Source organism: Gracilinanus agilis, chromosome 5 (assembly GCF_016433145.1).
Source record: "Gracilinanus agilis isolate LMUSP501 chromosome 5, AgileGrace, whole genome shotgun sequence".
NCBI lineage: Eukaryota > Metazoa > Chordata > Mammalia > Didelphimorphia > Didelphidae > Gracilinanus > Gracilinanus agilis.
The window spans coordinates 84,466,662-84,485,411 of NC_058134.1; the positions used below are offsets into that span (position 1 = coordinate 84,466,662).

At 37.5% G+C, this 18,750-nt stretch overlaps 1 protein-coding gene across 1 annotated transcript in view; it reads right to left on the bottom strand.

The window, feature by feature from the left end:
- The window catches only part of GTPBP4 (GTP binding protein 4), a 28,173-nt gene extending 9,944 nt beyond the window's left edge, over positions 1 to 18,229 (bottom strand). The window contains exons 1-10 of the mRNA XM_044677373.1: positions 18,170 to 18,229; positions 12,796 to 12,966; positions 11,501 to 11,604; positions 11,275 to 11,411; positions 7,102 to 7,202; positions 3,860 to 3,952; positions 3,207 to 3,398; positions 3,061 to 3,126; positions 2,445 to 2,534; positions 523 to 633 (exon numbers count right to left, since the gene is read on the bottom strand). Coding sequence (XP_044533308.1) covers positions 523 to 633; positions 2,445 to 2,534; positions 3,061 to 3,126; positions 3,207 to 3,398; positions 3,860 to 3,952; positions 7,102 to 7,202; positions 11,275 to 11,411; positions 11,501 to 11,604; positions 12,796 to 12,966; positions 18,170 to 18,217 — 1,113 coding nt within the window. The 5' untranslated portion in view covers positions 18,218 to 18,229. The remainder of the gene's footprint in view (positions 1 to 522; positions 634 to 2,444; positions 2,535 to 3,060; positions 3,127 to 3,206; positions 3,399 to 3,859; positions 3,953 to 7,101; positions 7,203 to 11,274; positions 11,412 to 11,500; positions 11,605 to 12,795; positions 12,967 to 18,169) is intronic.
- Between the last annotated feature and the right edge of the window lie 521 nt (positions 18,230 to 18,750).

The window sequence follows — 18,750 nt, forward strand, 5'->3', positions numbered from 1 at the left end:
ACGGACTATCCTGTCCATGGGATTTTCTTTGCAAAGATACTGGAGTAGTTTGCCATTTCCTCCTCCAGTGGATTAAGGCAAATAGAGGTTAAGTGACTTGCCCAGGGTCACACAGCTAGGAAGAGTCTAAGGCCATATTTGAACCCAGGACCTCCCATCTCTGGCCTGACTCTCAATCTACTAAACTACCACTACCCAGCTGCCCCCTTTGTGGACCTTAAAAAAAAAATTTATTATAAAAGGTGGCACACTACATACAGAGATGTACTGAGAAATCAAGGAGATTTAAAAATAAAAGATATAAATTTTTTCCCCTAGAAATGTCTTGCTATATTTTCATACATTTCTCCTCAATTGAATAAGTATCAATTACATGTCTGAAGTCAATTTTCGAACCTTTTTCAGGCCTTGGGGTCCAAAATTATAAAACTCACCTGACTAAACAAACCTCTGCACACATCAATACTTAGCAACTAACATGATAATCTTACTCCTGATGTCCTTTTCTTTAAACAAGCTTACCTTATCATCTCTTTTGCTTGGCATGGCTAAATGCAATCGGTTCAGCACATCATTCACTTTATTTCCTTTCATTTTGGTTTCAACTCGATGAGTCAAAAGTCTATCACAAGCCTAAAACATATTTAAAAAATCACAAAGTCCAAGCAAGAGGCTAAGTTAAAGACTGTGTTGGCACATCAACAAAATACAATTCAATATGGAAACAAGTCTTGATCAATGACACATGTAAAACCCAGTGGAACTGCTCGATGATGAGAGGGAGAAAGGAGGAGGGGAGGGAAAGAACATGAATCATGTAACCATGGAAAAAGATTCTAAATTAATCAGTTAAATAAATTTAAAAAAATAAAATAAAATTTGGTTTGGAAAAAAATACAAGACATACTTTCCACTACAATTAAATCAAAACATGAACAGTCTCTAGCTCACAAATAAAGTGGTTTTCTTCAGAACTCAAGAATACTCTTCCCCCTTAGAATGTTATAAATAGTAGTTAGGTTAGAGCATAATCTGTAAGATCCTGTTTAAGCAATTTAGTTCCTGAACTAATAATACTAGTGGCATGTTGTTAGTTAAGGGATGAGAGCGCATACAACATAGAAAGGTAGTGGGGAAAAAGAATAAAAAGTTGCTTCTCCTTTTGAAGTCTAGAAAAAATGACAAATGGACTTTTTCCATCTTCACAGATCTCTTCTGGTACTCCTCTCACCAAGTGGTTATGTCCTCTTGCTGTACTAAGACCCCCCAGTACAAATATTCGACTAAGCCCTCTTCACACCCAAAATGTTCCCCTGCCCTGAAGTTTCCCTATGTTGCATTTAAACTCTCCTTCTTTCCCTGAAGATATCAGAAAGGAAAAAATAATTGTTCATACCAGGAAATTAAATGACTGCCTCCTCATCTTCCCCTAAAATGATGTTCCTTTCCTCTACTTGTAAAAACTATTACATGTCTGAAGTCAATTTCCAAACCTCTTTTTTAGGCCTTAGGGTCCAAAATTATAAAACTCACATGACTAAACAAACAACTAAACTAAATTGCTCTGAAAAACTTTGCCTTTTTTTTCCTCCTCTGCTACAAGAGCTGCCATGGCAGTCTCCAAAGATAGGGCTGAGAGAACAGGGCAGGAAAGGCAACAGATGGGTCACTTGTACTTAGTGAGCCATCTGTAAAGTTGGATTATGTCTGCAGTTGAAATCTGTTGATTTTTACTTACTCATCCATCACTCAGCCGGAAAAAAACTTCCAGATTTTGGGTTGTCTTCTTAGTTCTTTGATATTTCAATAATTTTTTTAGTATTTTTTTTTAAATTATTTAGAATATTTTTCCATGGTTACATGATTCATTATTTTTCCCTCCTCCTGGAGCTGACAAGCATTTCCACTGGGTTTAACATATATCATTGTTAAAAACCTATTTCCATGTTATTCATATTTGCAGTGAAGTGATCTTTTAACATCAAAACCCCAATCATATTTCTATAGAATTATGCGATCAATCATATGTTTTTCTCCTGCATTTCTGCTCCCACAGTTCCTTCTCTGGATGTTGATCAATGACTTTTAAATATCAAATTCCCACTGAAGCCAGTACTCTCTCTACATGATATAAATCCCAGCTCATTTCCTTCTTCAGTGGCCTAAGTATCTGACTATTACAGCAAATTAGAGCATAGAAATTCTGAAGATACTATGAAAAACTGTTGCTGCTCATTTATGCCAAAACTGGCTGAAACGATTTGCCTAAATAGTGAGGCTTTTCACATATGTAAGAGACAGCAGAGATGTGAAAGTGCTTAAAAAAGTTAAAAATACTTCACAAGTTTTGTAGCCAACCATCTTTAGGAAGTCCAGAAACTGACTTATATGTTTAAAAAAAAAAGGGAAAAAAAAGACTGATATTGCTTTAAGAAGGCACTGACCTCTGTTTTCACTTTTATAACACCTTCTTCAGTCAAGGTGCTCGTCTCTATAACAGGAAATCCTTCAGCCTCCAAATTTGCAAAGATTTTCTGGGAATATACAGAAAAATAGATAATTGGTAAGATATTTCCAGTTCATTAGCTAATATGGCAATTCTGATTTGTCTTCAAAAAGGTCAAATGTTATTTATTCTGGAGAGCATATAGTTGTAAAAATGCCAGCTATTTTCAGAAGCAGCAATTCTCCAAGTACAAATATTCATTTTACTTTTTATAATTTTTTTTAATCCTTACCTTCCATCTTGGAGTCAATACTATGTATTGGCTCCAACACAGAAGAGTGGTAAGGGTAGGCAATGGGGGTTAAGTCACTTGCCCAGAGTCACACAGCTAAGAAGTGTCTGAGGTCAGATCTGAACCCAGGACCTCCCATCTCTGGGCCTGACTCTCAATCCACTGAGCCACCCAGTTGCCCCCTATTTTTTATAATTTTTAGGTTCTCTAAAGTAAAACTCCATTACAATCAATTCCAAGGCATTTTCTAAGAAAGAGTAAAGAGAAGTGAAACTGTTCTGAGAAATGAAAAGTGCCCCAAAATAAAGGAAAGTATTATTACCTGGTCATCTTCCGGAAGTTCAGATATTCTCTTGACGTCACATTTGTTTGCTACAACTATAAGAGGCTAATAAGAAAAAACAACAAAATCAGTACCCTATGCATGTTATAAAATTAACTTTATCTAACCTTAAGTATCAAATGTACCTTATTAGCAAAAAGTGGCTTAATATTTTTAAAGAGTTCCACTTGTTCTTCCAGATTATGCCCACACTGCTCAGACACATCCATGACATAGAGCACAGCAGCACGAAGGTGGGCCAATGCTGTGATAGCCTGCATTTCAATGGTGTTCCTTTCTTCCAGAGGGTGATCCAGAATCCCCGGAGTGTCGACCACCTTAAAAACAAGATGTAAATGTTCCCAGATCACAAGCTTCTGTGGGGCCTGTATTTTCATGTTACATAATCTCAAACCTTAGAAGTCACTTAATCCAGTTTCTCATCTCATGCAGAAATTCCCTTGACAATGTTATTAATAAGTGGTCATATGATTTTTGCTAAAACATATCTAGTGAAAGGGATTTCACCTCAAAAGCAGGCCCATTCCCTTAACATGCATCAATGATTTATATATAGTATTTGATCAACAAAAATCCCTGTTTCTTCACATCCATGCACACCTTCTCTCTGTGTCAATGTTCTCCCCATCCCAATAAATTAGTAAATCTAAGTTCAAGATTCTATATTCTATTCTATTTAGATCTAATCAAGATGAAATTTAGTAAGAAAGCCAAGAGTTTTGTACAGAGCACTAGCATGCATGTATATTAAGTCTTTGGTTGATAAGGGCTCTCTTACCTGCCAGCGCAAATATCTGTAATCCATGTGTCCTACAAATAAAGATTTGGTAGTAAAAGCATAAGGCTGCACATCCACATCTGCTCTTGTCACCTTAAAATAAAACAAAATTAACATTTAGTTTCACTCCTCCAAAAGAAAAAATTATGTTCTTTTTTTCTAATAAGCAACATAAATAATATATGTAAATTGCTGAATAATTCCAATTTATAAAGTGACATAATTTGTATAATTACAGTAACTCCCTTTTCCTTCTACATTGAGATTTATACCAGATATCATGCATTTATGTCAAGTATATAATCAAGTAGAGATAGCCCTAGATTTCAAGATTCATACACTAAACAATATGCCAAAAACTTCAAATTCCTTTTCCATAACTTTGATGATAGCTCTTAATCTGACATAGGTCTAAGTTCTCTGAAATACATTTTTTAAACAGTAGGTCACAAGAAATTTCTAAGTTGGTATTTTCTTTTTGGAGCCTGAACTTATTTCTAGATCATAAACCATATACTTATTTAATCTTCTCTTCTGAGCCTCCTGGAACTTATTTATTTAGTATACTGAAAAAGAATGATTAATGCCCAGATTGACTGTCCAGTGGTTTAATTTACCATTTCAATATACTAAAGAGCAATTGAGTAACAAGCCATTGAGATAAGAAACTTTAGACAAAGAAGTTAATTCAGCAGTTGGTAGGATTAGTGCAATAACTACAATATTTAAAGTAAAATAATTGGGGCAGGTAGGTGGCTCAGTGGTTTGAAAGCCAGGTCTAGAGATAGGAGATCCTGGGTTTGGATCTGGTCTCAGACATTTCTTAACTGGTTGACCCTGGGCAAGTCACTTAACTCCACTGCCTAGCCCTTACTGCTCTTTGGCCTTAGAACCAATACTCAAGTATTGATTCCAAGACAAAGGGTACAATTTTTTTTTAAAATAAAAAAAAAGTAAAAGAACCCACTGACGTTGTTGAAATATTGAAACAGTTTAAGAATATCCCACTATTTTTCTGAAAGCGAATAGCACTGGACTAATAAACAGGAACCAGATTCAAAGGGTAGCTCTGATAATTCCTAGCTAAGTCATTATGGGCAAGATATCTAACCTCTCTTGAAGGCTTTTTATTTAAATTGGTAAAATAGGGATAATGATTTTGTCTCCCACAGTTAGTGCAATAAAAGCACTATTCAATTCAAAAGAGACTATATAAATGAAACACAGCAATATCACATCATTTGGCCAGTTATCCAAGATGTGCACTAAGTTGTTTGGCAAATTCAGTGGGTACTTGAGCAACAGAAACTTTTGTTTTTTACAATTTTACAATTCTTTTTTTTAAGGAACTAGTTGCCCTCTGTAAAACTGCATTATCTGGAACCAAATGAATCAGACTCACAGGACAATAAAACTGAAAATGGCCTGTCTGAGAGACCAAGTTAGAGAATAATCATCTTTTTTATTTTAAAGCCAAGTAAGGTAAAGCATTTGCCCAAAGCCACATGAAGAAAAGGTGTTGGATAGTTTGAAGATTAACCATAGGGATGAAGATCTCTTCCCAATTCCACTCTCTTGAAGGGTGGTTAATAAGAAGTTTGAGATTTTTTAAAGTGAAGGTTATTTAAGAAGATACAGAGCTAGAGTATGGAGAGCTGAAGAGATAAGATGCTCTAAATTTCCTCAGCCTCTAACTCAGATCTTGCAGGCACACTTATACAAAAGACTGAACTAGACATACAAAAGCAAGACACACACACACACACACACACACACACACACACACACACACACAGAAAATTAAAAAACAGTACTGTAACCCTCAAAAATGCACTTCAATCCAGCTTCCTCACTTTCTTCCTCTCCACCCCTATCCCTGAATATATCCAGGCCTTTCCAGGTACAAATGTGCTTAGTATAAGAAAAATTAAAAGCTTCAATCCTTGATCAGGATCGCCATTATTTCCTCAAAGTATAAATGCACAGGAAGCACAAAAGCAACAAAATAACATCTTTACTTAGTACATTATATTTATATAATGTAATTATTAAATTAAAAAATATATTTATGAGAGCAGTTTTCTCATATTGATCTGATAACCCAGGTAATATATTCTTAGTCCCTCCCTTCCTCCCTCCCTTCCTTACCTTACCTTACCTTACCTTTCATCTCAGAATCAATACTATGTATTGGTTCTAAGGCAGAAGAGCAGTAAGGACTAGGCAATGGGGGTTAATTAAGTAACTTGACAGGGTCACACAGCTAGGAAGTGTCTAAGGGCTGATTTGAACCCAAGGTCTCCTATCTCTGGGCCTGGTTCTCAATTCACTGAGCCCCTAGTTGCCCCCAACCCCATTTTTCAATATTAAAAAAACTGCAGATTAGACCAAAGTCACACTTGTAAATCTTAGACCTAAATTTCAAACTTACATTCTCCAAAGCCCTTTCCTTTATACCACACTGCTTAATATCTATAATCAAAATACTGAGAAATATAATATTAAGTTACATTTNGGGCAAGTCACTTGACCCCCATTGCCCACCCTTACCACTCTTCCACCAAGGAGCCAATACACAGAAGTTAAGGGTTTAAAATATATATATATATATAAGCTCTGCAGGCAGGGTCTGCTGTTTTTTATCTTTCAGTCGCCTTATTTAAACATGTTTTCTTACATAGAGTAGATGATAAGTGCTTGATGAAATATTTTTTTAAACCTTCCATCTCAGAATCAATACTGTGTATTGGTTCTAAGGCAGAAGAGCAGTGAGGGTTAGGCAATGGGGGTTAAGTAACTTGCCCAGGGTCACACAGCTAGGAAGTGTCTAAGGGCTCATTTGAACCCAAGGTCTCCTATCTCTGGGCCTGGTTCTCAATTCACTGAGCCCCTAGTTGCCCCCAACCCCATTTTTCAATATTAAAAAAACTGCAGATTAGACCAAAGTCACACTTGTAAATCTTAGACCTAAATTTCAAACTTACATTCTCCAAAGCCCTTTCCTTTATACCACACTGCTTAATATCTATAATCAAAATACTGAGAAATATAATATTAAGTTACATTTGAGTGATTAATTATCCCTCTAGGAAAATCAGGTTTAGTGGGAATTTTTCATATTGCTAGGGGCAATGTTAAACAATGCTATTCTAGGGTACTGGTAAGACTTCTTTAGCTACTTATAACTGGGACTTTAGTTTTATGTTAATAACAACAATAAAGATAAATGACAACATACCAACCTTATTGATGAAACTGGATTTTCCAACATTTGGATACCCACACAAAAGCAAAGTCCGTGTATTTGGGTCAATAGTGGGAAGACGAGATAAATGCTGACGCACTAAAAGTTCAAATTGATTATGTTTAATTATATTAATAAGTAAAACAAGCAATTTAATATCCTATTAAAGTATCAAAATTGTAAAAACTGTTTGAAAAATAACATTAGAGTAATACCCAAGAAAAAGCTGCTATATAATAAACAAAAGCATAAACATGATAAGTTAGGAAATATATTTACTAGAAAATTGCAAGTAGCATTTTTTTGAAACTTAGGTACAAGATTTGAAAAAACAAAAGAAACTACATGTTTTAAATAACTGATTATAAAAAAGCTAAGAAGAGATATAAAATTGGGAGGTAGAGGTGGTAGTGAAAAAATCTGAAACACTTAACAGTGTTTTCATAAATCTAAATAATAAAGACTTTTAATTCACTTAAAGGTATGCTATTAACTTCTAAAGATATTAGTGATACTGCTCTTCAGCATATACTCTAACATCAAAGCCAGAGGGACTGGAGCTATAGGTACAAAACTACAGTAGCACCTTTTGCTGGAGGCAAAGAATTTTAGGGGAAGTTGGGTGTTCATCAAAAAGGAATTAGCTAGGGGGCAGCTGGGTAGCTCAGTGGATTGAGAGCCAGGCCTAGAGACGGGAGGTCCTAGGTTCAAATCCGGCCTCAGACACTTCCCAGCTGTGTGACCCTGGGCAGGTCACTTGACCCCCATTGCCTACCCTTACCAATCTTCCACCTATAAGTCAATACACAGAAGTTAAGGGTTTAAAATTAAAAAAAAAACAAAACAAAAAAAAAAGGGATTAGCTGAATAAACTATGGTATGTGAATGTAACAGATATTTATCATGAGATAAGAAATAACAGAAAGGATTGATTCAGACACTTCATATGGTTAAGACAGATAAACTAATAGAGTAAAACAGAGTCAGGAGAATACTTTAACCAATGCTCAAAGGAAAACAAGTCTTAAAGACTGAGCAATTTTTAACAAATCACTGACTGCAGAAGTCTGAAAAAGCATGCTTCCCATCTAGCTGAGATGTCCTGACTATAAATGCAAAATGAGGCATATATTTTAGACATGAACTTGTCTTATTTATACTATGCTTATCTGTTATGAAGGAGGAACTGAAGGATGACAGAGATGTTTTAAAAAAGAGAGAGGAAGGGGCAGCTGGGTAGCTCAGTGGAGTGAGAGTCAGGCCTAGAGATGGGAGGTCCTAGGTTCAAACCCGGCCTCAGACACTTCCCAGCTGTGTGACCCTGGGCAAGTCACTTGACCCCCACTGCCCACCCTTAGCACTCTTCCACCTAGGAGCCAATACACCAAAGTACAAGGGTTTAAAAAAAAAAAAAAAAGAGAGAGAGAGGATCAATTATTAATTGAACACTTAAAACACACAGAAGAGAGCAGAATGAAATCCTAAAAGGAACAAAGACAAGCAGGGCTGTGCTGGCACAATTAATGAATTTTTTATTTTTTTTTAAAAAAAAAAGAAAAAAATCTATGTGATGGAGGTTCAATTTCATTAAAAAAAAAACCCTCTTTTTCTATGCTATTTGAACATGGAAACATCCATATTTGTTGATAAATGTTAAAATTATGATTAAAAGGGAAACAAAAAAGTTAAGATGTTTACAAGAGTTAGCCAACTTTATCAGAGTATTTGAACTCTTGAAGCAATATTCTTACATCTAACCTCTGTTGCGAAGTCTTCCTGCAGTGCCTCACTGTAGCACAGGCCCAGCAACAGGTTATTTGTCACCGAAGGACCAGTCTAAGTTTGAAGAGTCTAGTCTACCAGGTCAGCTGTAGGATGACTACTTTTTTTGCCACATTAACTTTTAAGACCCTCTACAAAGTCAAAGATCTATAGGTAGTTCTGCTACAAGATGACATATACCTTCCTAAAAATCACCGCATTGGGCCAGATCTTGCAATTAAAACAACAAAATTGGATTGGGGCCCAACACTCAAACCCAGGCCTATAAGAAGCCACCATAGTCATGACACCAATGAACTCTAATCATGGGATTCTGGCCACTGCCCTGAGGGGCACCAGGGGTACTGACCAGAAACAGTGCAGTGTGACCACTACCAGCCTGAATTTTGTCTGTGAGGGTGTCTTGGGGTCAAAGAGGTCATTATTGAGTCTGTTCTGGGGTTAGTCAATCAATAAACATTTATTAAATACCTAACACATGCCAGCATTATGCTAAGCATTAGGGATATAAAGAAGCAAGGCAATGCAAGAAACTCACAATCTTGGGGACAGCTGGGTGGCTCAGTGGATGAAGAGCCAGACGCAAAGATGGGAGGTCCTGGGTTCAAATGTGGTCACAGATGCTTACTAGCTGTGTGACCCTGGGCAAGTCACTTAACCCCCATTGCCTAGCCCTTACCACTCTTTTGCCTTAGAACCAATACACAGCATTGATTCTAAGATGGAAGGTAAGGGCTTTAAAAAAAAAAAAAAAAGAAAAAAAGAAACACAATCTAACAGGGAGATGGAGAGTCACCCTTCACTCCCTGTGGGAAGAGCATAAAAAGATTAGAGGCTTCCATTCCAGCAAGGCTGCGGAATGCCCAAAGCTCCCCAGTTTGCAAGGTCTCTGGGAAATCACAGCTTAGAATTTACCCAGCACACAGTCTGCTCCCCAGCAGGAGAAAAGCAAACATTTCCCCCTCCCCAAACACTAGAGGCCCTGCCACAAAAATCACTGAAGCAGGAGTTCTGTAAGAACATACAGTATTGGGTCATACATCGATATGCTGGCATGTGATTTATTATCCTATAGAAACCACTGCTTAGAGCCACTAAGGCAACCTACATCCGTCGTTTCTATCTGTAAATCATCGCCAATCATTGTTCTTGCAAAAAGCGTACCTAATCCTTTAGCCTATGCCAAATTCCCTTTAAATTGTGCAGCCCAAAGCAATAAAGCACTGCTTGTCACCACCCAGCAAAAGGATATCTGTGAGGCTCATCTGTCCGTCTGGCGGCGGATCCTCCTGTAATCCCAAACTGCTTCTCTTACGCCGGTTCGAGGAGCTGTTTGCAGAGAGGCCTCGACACCCCCCAGGAGCTCTTCCCTAAACTTCCCCCCAGTCAGAGCCAAACATCTCATCTCCCCACAGGTTCCATGCTGGCATCTCTAAATCCATCTAAAGATGTCACCCCCCCCAAGGCACCCCCATGCACGCCCCACCATGTGGTCATTTTCTTTAACAACAAATCATGCTTAAACAAACGCAAAACACAAGTTGTGCTCAAACTGTTCCCTAACGTGTCGACTGCAATGGAACAAGTTCACTTATTCAAGACAAGTGTTCTAGCAGAACTGCCTGTACTGTGATCTGTATTAGTAAAAGAAGCCACCAATGAAACATGAAAGAGTGAATTATTGAAAAAACATGAGTACTGAAGTAAGTACTGAAACAAGACAGGACATGAGTAACTCATGTCAGTAATCAATATTTTAAAACAGCTTTTTCATCCGTGTATGGTCGCCCTGGATGGAGCCATTCCTCCACACATAAGCACAGATGGTGTGAAAGTCTGATGAGTGGCTGCATCTGACCCTCTTGTGATGGGGCTTGTGATGGGCTCGGCAGCTAGCTCAGTCAGAAAAAAAGACACAACTCATCAAAAGGCATATAGTCTAAGCTTTTCCAGCTTGGCGGGGCCCACTAAAGCTCTCGACAATGAAACTCAGAGTAAGGTTCTAGAAGAACTGACAATGAAAAGAAATTAGGAGTTAGCTCCCAGCACATTATTAATATTCCAACATGTCGAGCATCTGTAATTTGTCACTGTGTATAACCCCCTACATCAAAGCAAACTGCAACACTTCTTTGTTGTAGCAGAAGGTTTGGGGGAATTGTTGAAGCAAAAATAAAAAAATAAAAATAAAAGATCACCGGCAATCGGGAAAAGAGCTTCTGAATTTAGGTAGGCTGGTCTTCAGATAACTAAAGGCTTATCAGTGCTTGTAGCTCCCTGGCAACCCCATATAGGACTTTGTAAAGATAGCTCTAATTTAGGAAATTTAATTTAAACTTGAAAATTGAAAGTTTAACTAGAAATTGGTTTACCCATGTCTAACACATACCTTGTTCCAGATATTCCAGACTCTGTTTCTGTCTCTTGATAATTGTACACATACGCCCCAGGGCAGCACGCTTGAGCTGCTTGCAGCGGTACAAAGAATCCCCATATTTCATAAGCCGCACATAATCTTTGGCAACACTTAACAAAAGAAAAAGTTATTGTAAGACTTCACTTTTGACAATTTGCAGGAAACATTAAATACGAAGGAAATAAATAAAATGCCTTACTTGTCCACTAGATTTTTGGCAATATTAATTTGTCCCAAGGCCAACTTGTAATGATCCTTGTCATAAAGAACATTCATCAAATCAGCATAAAATGGGTGGATATCCTATAACAAATAAAAAAAATTAAATGCCATTAAAAAAAATACTTTATAACTACTCTTTCCCCCTAACTAACCTAACACCAACTCCCTGTGTCAATTTAAAATTCTGTTTCTCCTCCTCAACCCTTATGTCTCCCATTATTCTTATCACCCTTCACTCCAATCAAGGCCATCTGTATAAGATCACAAATTAATGGAGCACTACAGGATCCTGGAAGACTGTACTGAGGCTTTTAAATTTTCAACCAGGTCTTAAAAAAAAAAAGTTCATAGATAAAGGATAATCCTGAAGTATGTAGAGAAGCATGATGGTCAGAACTAGAACAGCTTTCATGATTATGGGATCTCTGATCATCTCTTTATTCTCTTCTCCTCCTCCTCCCCTCTCAATTTCCAGTTCGTGTATCTTAGCTTGCAACTATCCACAACAGGATCTTTTTGTTACATTTATTATTTATATCATTTATTACATTCTCCTACCATCATAATCATTTATATCCAAATATTTTCCCCATTTCAGAGATGAGGCGATTTTGGCACAAAGAGGTTAAGGGACTTGCCTAGGACTGCAGATTTAATAAGTGTCAATGGCAAAGAACACCTATCTCCTTCCTCCAAGTCCAATGCTTTCTTCAATAGACCATGCTATGGACGTGTTACTAATGAAGGCCAAAATAAAGGCTTTGTAAGCTAATATTTTACTGATCACATCCTTCAATGCCTCTGCAAGATATTTAAACAAACAAAAGAAAACTGCTCTAGTCAATCATCCTTGCAATATGACTGTCATAGTCATACCAATAGAGAGTGTCTAGTCATTAATGGTGATCCAATCCAGCTGTGTCTGAATCTTCCTCACTGTCCATTCCAGCAGAAATTTTGACTTTGGTTCAACAATTCACCTAACCTCTACCTCAATTGTAAGGAGAGAATAATATCACTTATCTCAGCCAGAGAATTACTTTGTGAATTTTAAATATACATAAATGTCAGCCATTACTAACACATGCCAGTTAAACACATTTTTTAAAACATTTAAGACTAAGGTACTTTTCCAAGTTGCTTCTTAACCACGTAATTAGCAAATTTTATCCTGCATTTCTTTCAGACTTTACAAAACTATGTTCTGAAAAGTGAATATACTTTACTGTTAACCAAAAAACATAAAAGAAATTAAATTACAGAATTACTTACATCCAATTTGGGGAAGTCAGTTAAAATCTGAGTGAGTCTATCATGGTAATTCTGCTGAGTATATTTTACTTTCCTCATGTAAAAATGCCTAATCCGGTGAATTTGATAATGTTTATGAATGACTGTTGGAGTCTTCCTCTGAGTCTTCGATAATGTCAGGTCTATGAAGTCCTGTAATCGAAGAATTTATAGGGCAAATTCAGGAGAAAAATTCTTAATGTTATACATTTAGCTAACCTCTTCCCTCCCCCCACTTCCCTCCAACTCCCCCCACCCCTCCTTACCTTCTGTTTTAGAATCAATGCTGTGTATTGGTTCTAAGCCAGAAGTAAAGGCAAGGCAGTGGGAGTTAAATGACTTGCCCAGGGTCACACAGCAAGGAGGTATCTGCAGCTACTTAGTTGCCTCCAGGGGGTAGGTGGCTCAGTAGATTTGAGAGCCAGACCAAGAGAATGGAAGTCCTGGTTTCAAATCTAATATCACCTCAGACAATTTCTAGCTGTGTGACCCTGGGCAAGTCACTTAATCTCAATTGCCTTGCTCTTATGACTGACTCTTCTCCCTTGGAACCAATACACAGTATTGATTCTAAGACAGAAGGTAAGGGTTAAAAAAAGAAAAATACTTAGAAAGTAAATTGTTCAACATTTTTAAAAACTAAAAATATTCATTTAATTAAATATTTATAAAACATTACATTACTGATTTGTCTACTACAAGCCTTATATAATCTGTTATGAAAATTCTGGATCTGGGAAAAAAGTTGAAACAATAGATACAGAACTTTTAATTTGTCCTTTGATATATCATTTTTTCTTGACAGTAAAATAAAATGCAATATTCTGATAAATATGGACTAGAATGTATCCTTTATGCCTATCTATGACTTTTATTCTTAAGGATATGTTTTGTGATATAATTTTAATTACACCCTCTTAGCATATGACTCAGTACAAGACCAAGAGTCAGGAAGACTTGAATTCAAAAGCAGGTTGTATTTTTCTGGGTAAGTTAATTTACCTATTTGAGGACAGCTTGAATAAGATAGCCTCTCAGGTCTCATGCAGCTTTGGGTCTAATGATGTTATGTTCAAGTCCAACAAGGATAAATGCATAACGAAAAAAAAATAAAGCGAGCTTTACCTAATTTTGTAAAAGTATTAAAATTAAGAATAAGTTTCTCTTTCCTAGTTAGGCCATATTTTAAGATCATTGAAGGAAGGAAGGAAGGAACCATGGCAAAGGTGTTTGTTCCATGACATAAAAGAATAAGGGATGTTTATTCTCTGATCACTGATGGCTTTGATTTCTTCATCTGAAAACTGCTTATTCACATTCTTTGACCTTTTGTCAACTGGGGAATGACCTGTATTCTTAAAATTTTGATTTAGTTCTTTATATATTTGAGAAATGAGATCTTTATCAGAAAAATGTTATAAAAAAATTTCCCAGGTTGTTGTTTCCCTTCTAATCTTGGTTACATTGGTTTTGTTTGCACAAAAACTTTAACATAATATAATCAAAATTATTCATGTTGCATCTTGTAATATTCTATATCTTGTTTGGGCATAAATTCTTCCCTTTTCCACAGATCTTATAGGTAAACTATTCCATGTTCCCCTGATTTACTTTTATCATTCTTTATATCTAAATTACATATCCATTTTGATCTTATCTTGATATATAGGGTGTGAGATACTGATTTAAATCTAATTTTTTCCATACTGTTTTCTAATTTTCCCAGCAATTTTTGTCAAATAGTGAGTTTTTGCCCCAAAAGCTATTATCTTTGGGTTTATCAAACATTATCTTGCAGAAGTAATTCACCCCTAGCCTCTCTCACTGATCCACCCTTCTGTCTCCTAGCCACTACCAGATTGTTTTGATGACCACTGCCTTATAGTACAGTTTAAGATCTGGTACTGCTAGGCCTCCATCCTTCACATTTTTTTGTCATTAGTTCCCTTGATTTCTTGACCTTTTGTTCTTCTAGATGAATTGTTATTTTTTCTAGTTCTATAAAATAGTCTTTTGGTAGTTTGATAGGTATGGAATGGAATAAATAAATTTACATAGGATTGTCATTTTTATTATATTAGCTGAGTCTACCCATGAGTAATTAATGTTTTTACAATTGTTTGGATCTAACTTTATTTGTGTGAAGTATAATTGTATTCATTTAATTCCTGTGTTTGTCTTAGCAAATAGGTGCCCAAGTATATTATATTGCTTAGAGTGATTTTAAATGTAATTTCTCTTTCTAATTCTTACTGCTAGACTTTGTTGGAAATAAAGAAATACTCATGATTTATGTGAGTTTATTTTGTATCCTGCAACTTTGTTAAAGTTATTATTTCAACTAGTTTTTTAGTTCGTTTTCCAGGATTCTCTATACTGTCATAATATCCACAAAGTGATAGCTTAGTTTCCTCTTTGCCTACTTAATTAAACTCCTTCAATTTCTTTTCCTTCTCTTATTGCTAAGGGATGTTTATTTTGGAGAAAATTTTCATCTCCCTCTCCAATGGAAAGGAGGAAAACAACAGCTGTAGTTAAGAATGTGGAAGAGGGGTTCCACATAACAGAAAAATATGTGGAAGGCCTCTATACAAGTCACTTGTAGAAAATTCATCTGAATAGAATTTGCATCATTAAAACAAATTCATTTTTGTGTATGTGATACACATTTAAAAATAGTGACAACTTTCTCCTAATTATGGACAGCAAAAAAAAAAAAAAAAATCAAAGATTTACAAGGTAAACAGTATTTGGGCATCATTAGTTTCCTATAGTTAAAAACTCCCAAAGATGGAGAATGGCTACAATTATTACTAAATATAACTTCCATTTAAAAATCATAAAAAGTTTCTAACTACACATTAAAAATTCATTTAAAATTTACTACATCTATCACAAAGAACTGATTTATATTGTAATGTAGATATATAAAAAACTATGTTTCTTATTCTAATCACTTAAATTAATGAACTAATGGTGCTTGAGCAGTAAGTATACAGTTTATCATGTTCATTTAGAGACAGGAGGATTGAGAGGAATGCACAAGGAATGCACAAATCTGACCTAAATTCTAAATGTCATTCAACAGCTATGGCTCTAAAATAAGAAAAATGCCAATCCTACATGAATCAAATGCACATGTCCCTTGACAAGTATAAGCGGTTCAAAAACAAAGTCAACAAATTTAGAGACACAAGAGATGTTAGAAACTACCTAATTCCAACTCCTATTGACCCCATTCCTATTGACAGCTGAAGATACCGAGGCCCAGAATAGTGATTTGTCCATTGTTTGAAACCAGGTCCTAACACCAATCTCAGTGCTCTTTCTATTGCCCCATATTACAAGTGTCTAGAATTAATCAGATATGTGCTTTATGTAAAGAGTAGAAAGGCACTGCATAGAATTTTTCAAATGAGGAACTTACTATAAATCAGGAAACATAACGGATGCTGGAGATACAAAACGAAAATAGCCTAGGGAGGATACATTACTTACACACATTCAATGCCCATAAAGAGGTTGCAAATCAATTATTTTTTTGATGTATAACAATCTGATTGAATCTTCTCCCACACTTAGCATATTGGGGGGAGGAGGGAGGCAGGGCAACAATTGGCTCTTAAAAATTATTCTGTACATAATACATGGATAACCAAGATCAAATTGCTTACCATCCCCAGGAAGGGGCTGGGAAGGGAAGAAAGGAGACAATTTGGATCTTGTAACTTCAGAAAACATATAGGAAAAATGACTATTACATGTAATTGGGAAAACAGAATATCTTTACAAAGTAAAAAAGGAAAAAAATCTCTGAACAAAAAAGAATTACTCTGAAGGAAGATTATGACACTACATTGATGAGGTTTCTATTTTGTGTCTCTTTATAAATGTAGACAATGGGCTCCAGAAAGCAGGGATTTTTTCATTTTTGTCATTGTACTCTCAGTGCCTAACATAGAATGAATGTGGAATAACTGCTTGTTGACTGACAGAAAATCATCTCTAAAATTTACTCAACAAGTAAATTGATGGAACAATAGGGACACTGGACTGGCTGATTTCCCAAGTGCAAGCTCTTGATCCTATATTCTCCTTAATTTTCTGTAAAACACAAAAGAATAGCTTTTTTATAAGGTGGTGTTGGGAAAGAGAGCTGCCCCTGGATGAAGAAGGTTGAGTATGAATCCCAGTTGTGCCACCACTAACTGTGTGTGCTTAGGCAGCTCACTTAAGCTCTATTGGTCTCAGTTTCCTCCTCTAAAATGAAGGGGCTGATTTGGATCAAAAGTTATTTCTTACCTTTTTTCCTGTCATGGACCTCTCTGGCTGTCTGATGAAAACCATGTACCTGTTCCCTTAATTCATATCCCTCCATTCATAATTGGCGCATAATAACTTTCTGTTAGTGGTTAATGAAAATAAAGATTTGTTCTTCCAGAGATCCCAGGAAGTCTATCCATAGACCTCATGCTAAAAATAACTCCTGGTCCAACACAGTCAGAAATATTTCTGCTGGTTCTAAACTTAAAATCCTGGGACTATAGCATTCATAATAACATTAGGCAAAACCTGTAAAGCCTAAAACTCATCAGTCTTGGAAGAATCGCATTCCTTACCAGAAGCAATTACAATATTGATACCAGTTATAATGGCTAGCATTTCCAGAGTGCTTTAAAATTTGCCAAGCACTTCACAAATATTACCCAAGTTTGTTCTTTTTATCCTCACAAGAACCCTGGGTAAGAGATGTTATTATCCCCGTTTTACAAGAAAGAAATTGGAGATTAAGTGACTTGTCCAGCGTCAGATGGTCAAATAGGGGCCAAAGCCTGGATGATCGCAGATCCAGCGCTTAATCCACTGCGCCAAATCCCCCGTCCCCCCCAAATCAGTTAAAAAGTGCTAGAAGAGGGGCTCAGCTGCCGCAATTTCAAAATCTATCCCCTTCCTACCAAGACTGCGGCAGTGGGGCCAGCGGAGCAAATGGGTACAAGGGGGGCTCCCACAAGGGGCATGCAGAGAACAGCGAGCCGCGCGTGAAGAACGAGAATGAAGCCTTTCACGATTCGGCTCAGCCCGGCACAACTCCGCTAAGCTCTGTCTGGCCCGGCCCGGGGGTAGGCTCCGGCACTAGACCACACAGGCGCTGGCCTCCTCTAGTCTCTCTCCTCCCCTCCGAACCAGAGTTTGGGAGCCGGGCCGCTGCGCACGTGTCATCCACAGGAGCCGGCCACAGGCCCGCGCGTGCCCGCGGCTCCTTCCCTACGGGCTGCAGGGAGAGCGCGAAAGAACAAGCACTGAAGAGGACGTGAAGTGACTGGGTAAGGAAGAAGGAGAGGCAACTGGAAGTTACCTTGGCTGTCGGGACCACCATAATCTTCTTGAAGTTGTACAGCGCCATGTTGGCAGCCGGCTCGCCACTCTAGAAGCCGGAAGCAGATCTCACAGGAAATTAACACAGAAAGAGACGGGAAAAGGCGGGACTTCCGCTGACGTAAGGGGGTATCGGGAAATCGAGTTGGGCAGAAGTCCTTTCTGGTGGAGGGCCGTTCCGAGCCCCTTCCCCCAAGTTCCTTTGCTTCCTGGCTCCTCGGCGCCACCTCGTGCCCAGGGCCTGTCCCGACATAACCCCGGAATCCCAGAAAAACCGGGGCAGTTATGAAAATATCCTTCCATCCGCAGAGCCCATCCCGTTGGGGGCACAGAAATGAAGGCACGGCCTTGGTTAGCGAAGACGGCCTCAAAGAACCCCTTCTCCCTGCTCCAGAAGTGCCTCGCTCCCCGGAGACCTAACCGAACCCGGAGCGAACAAAAGTGACCGCGCAGACCTGGCTGACTCGAATTCAGATTAAACAGGCATTTACTGGGCTTTTAGTATTCGAGACTCCAGGGAAACACTTTTGGGAGTTGGGGGAAAAGATATTCCAAGAAGGT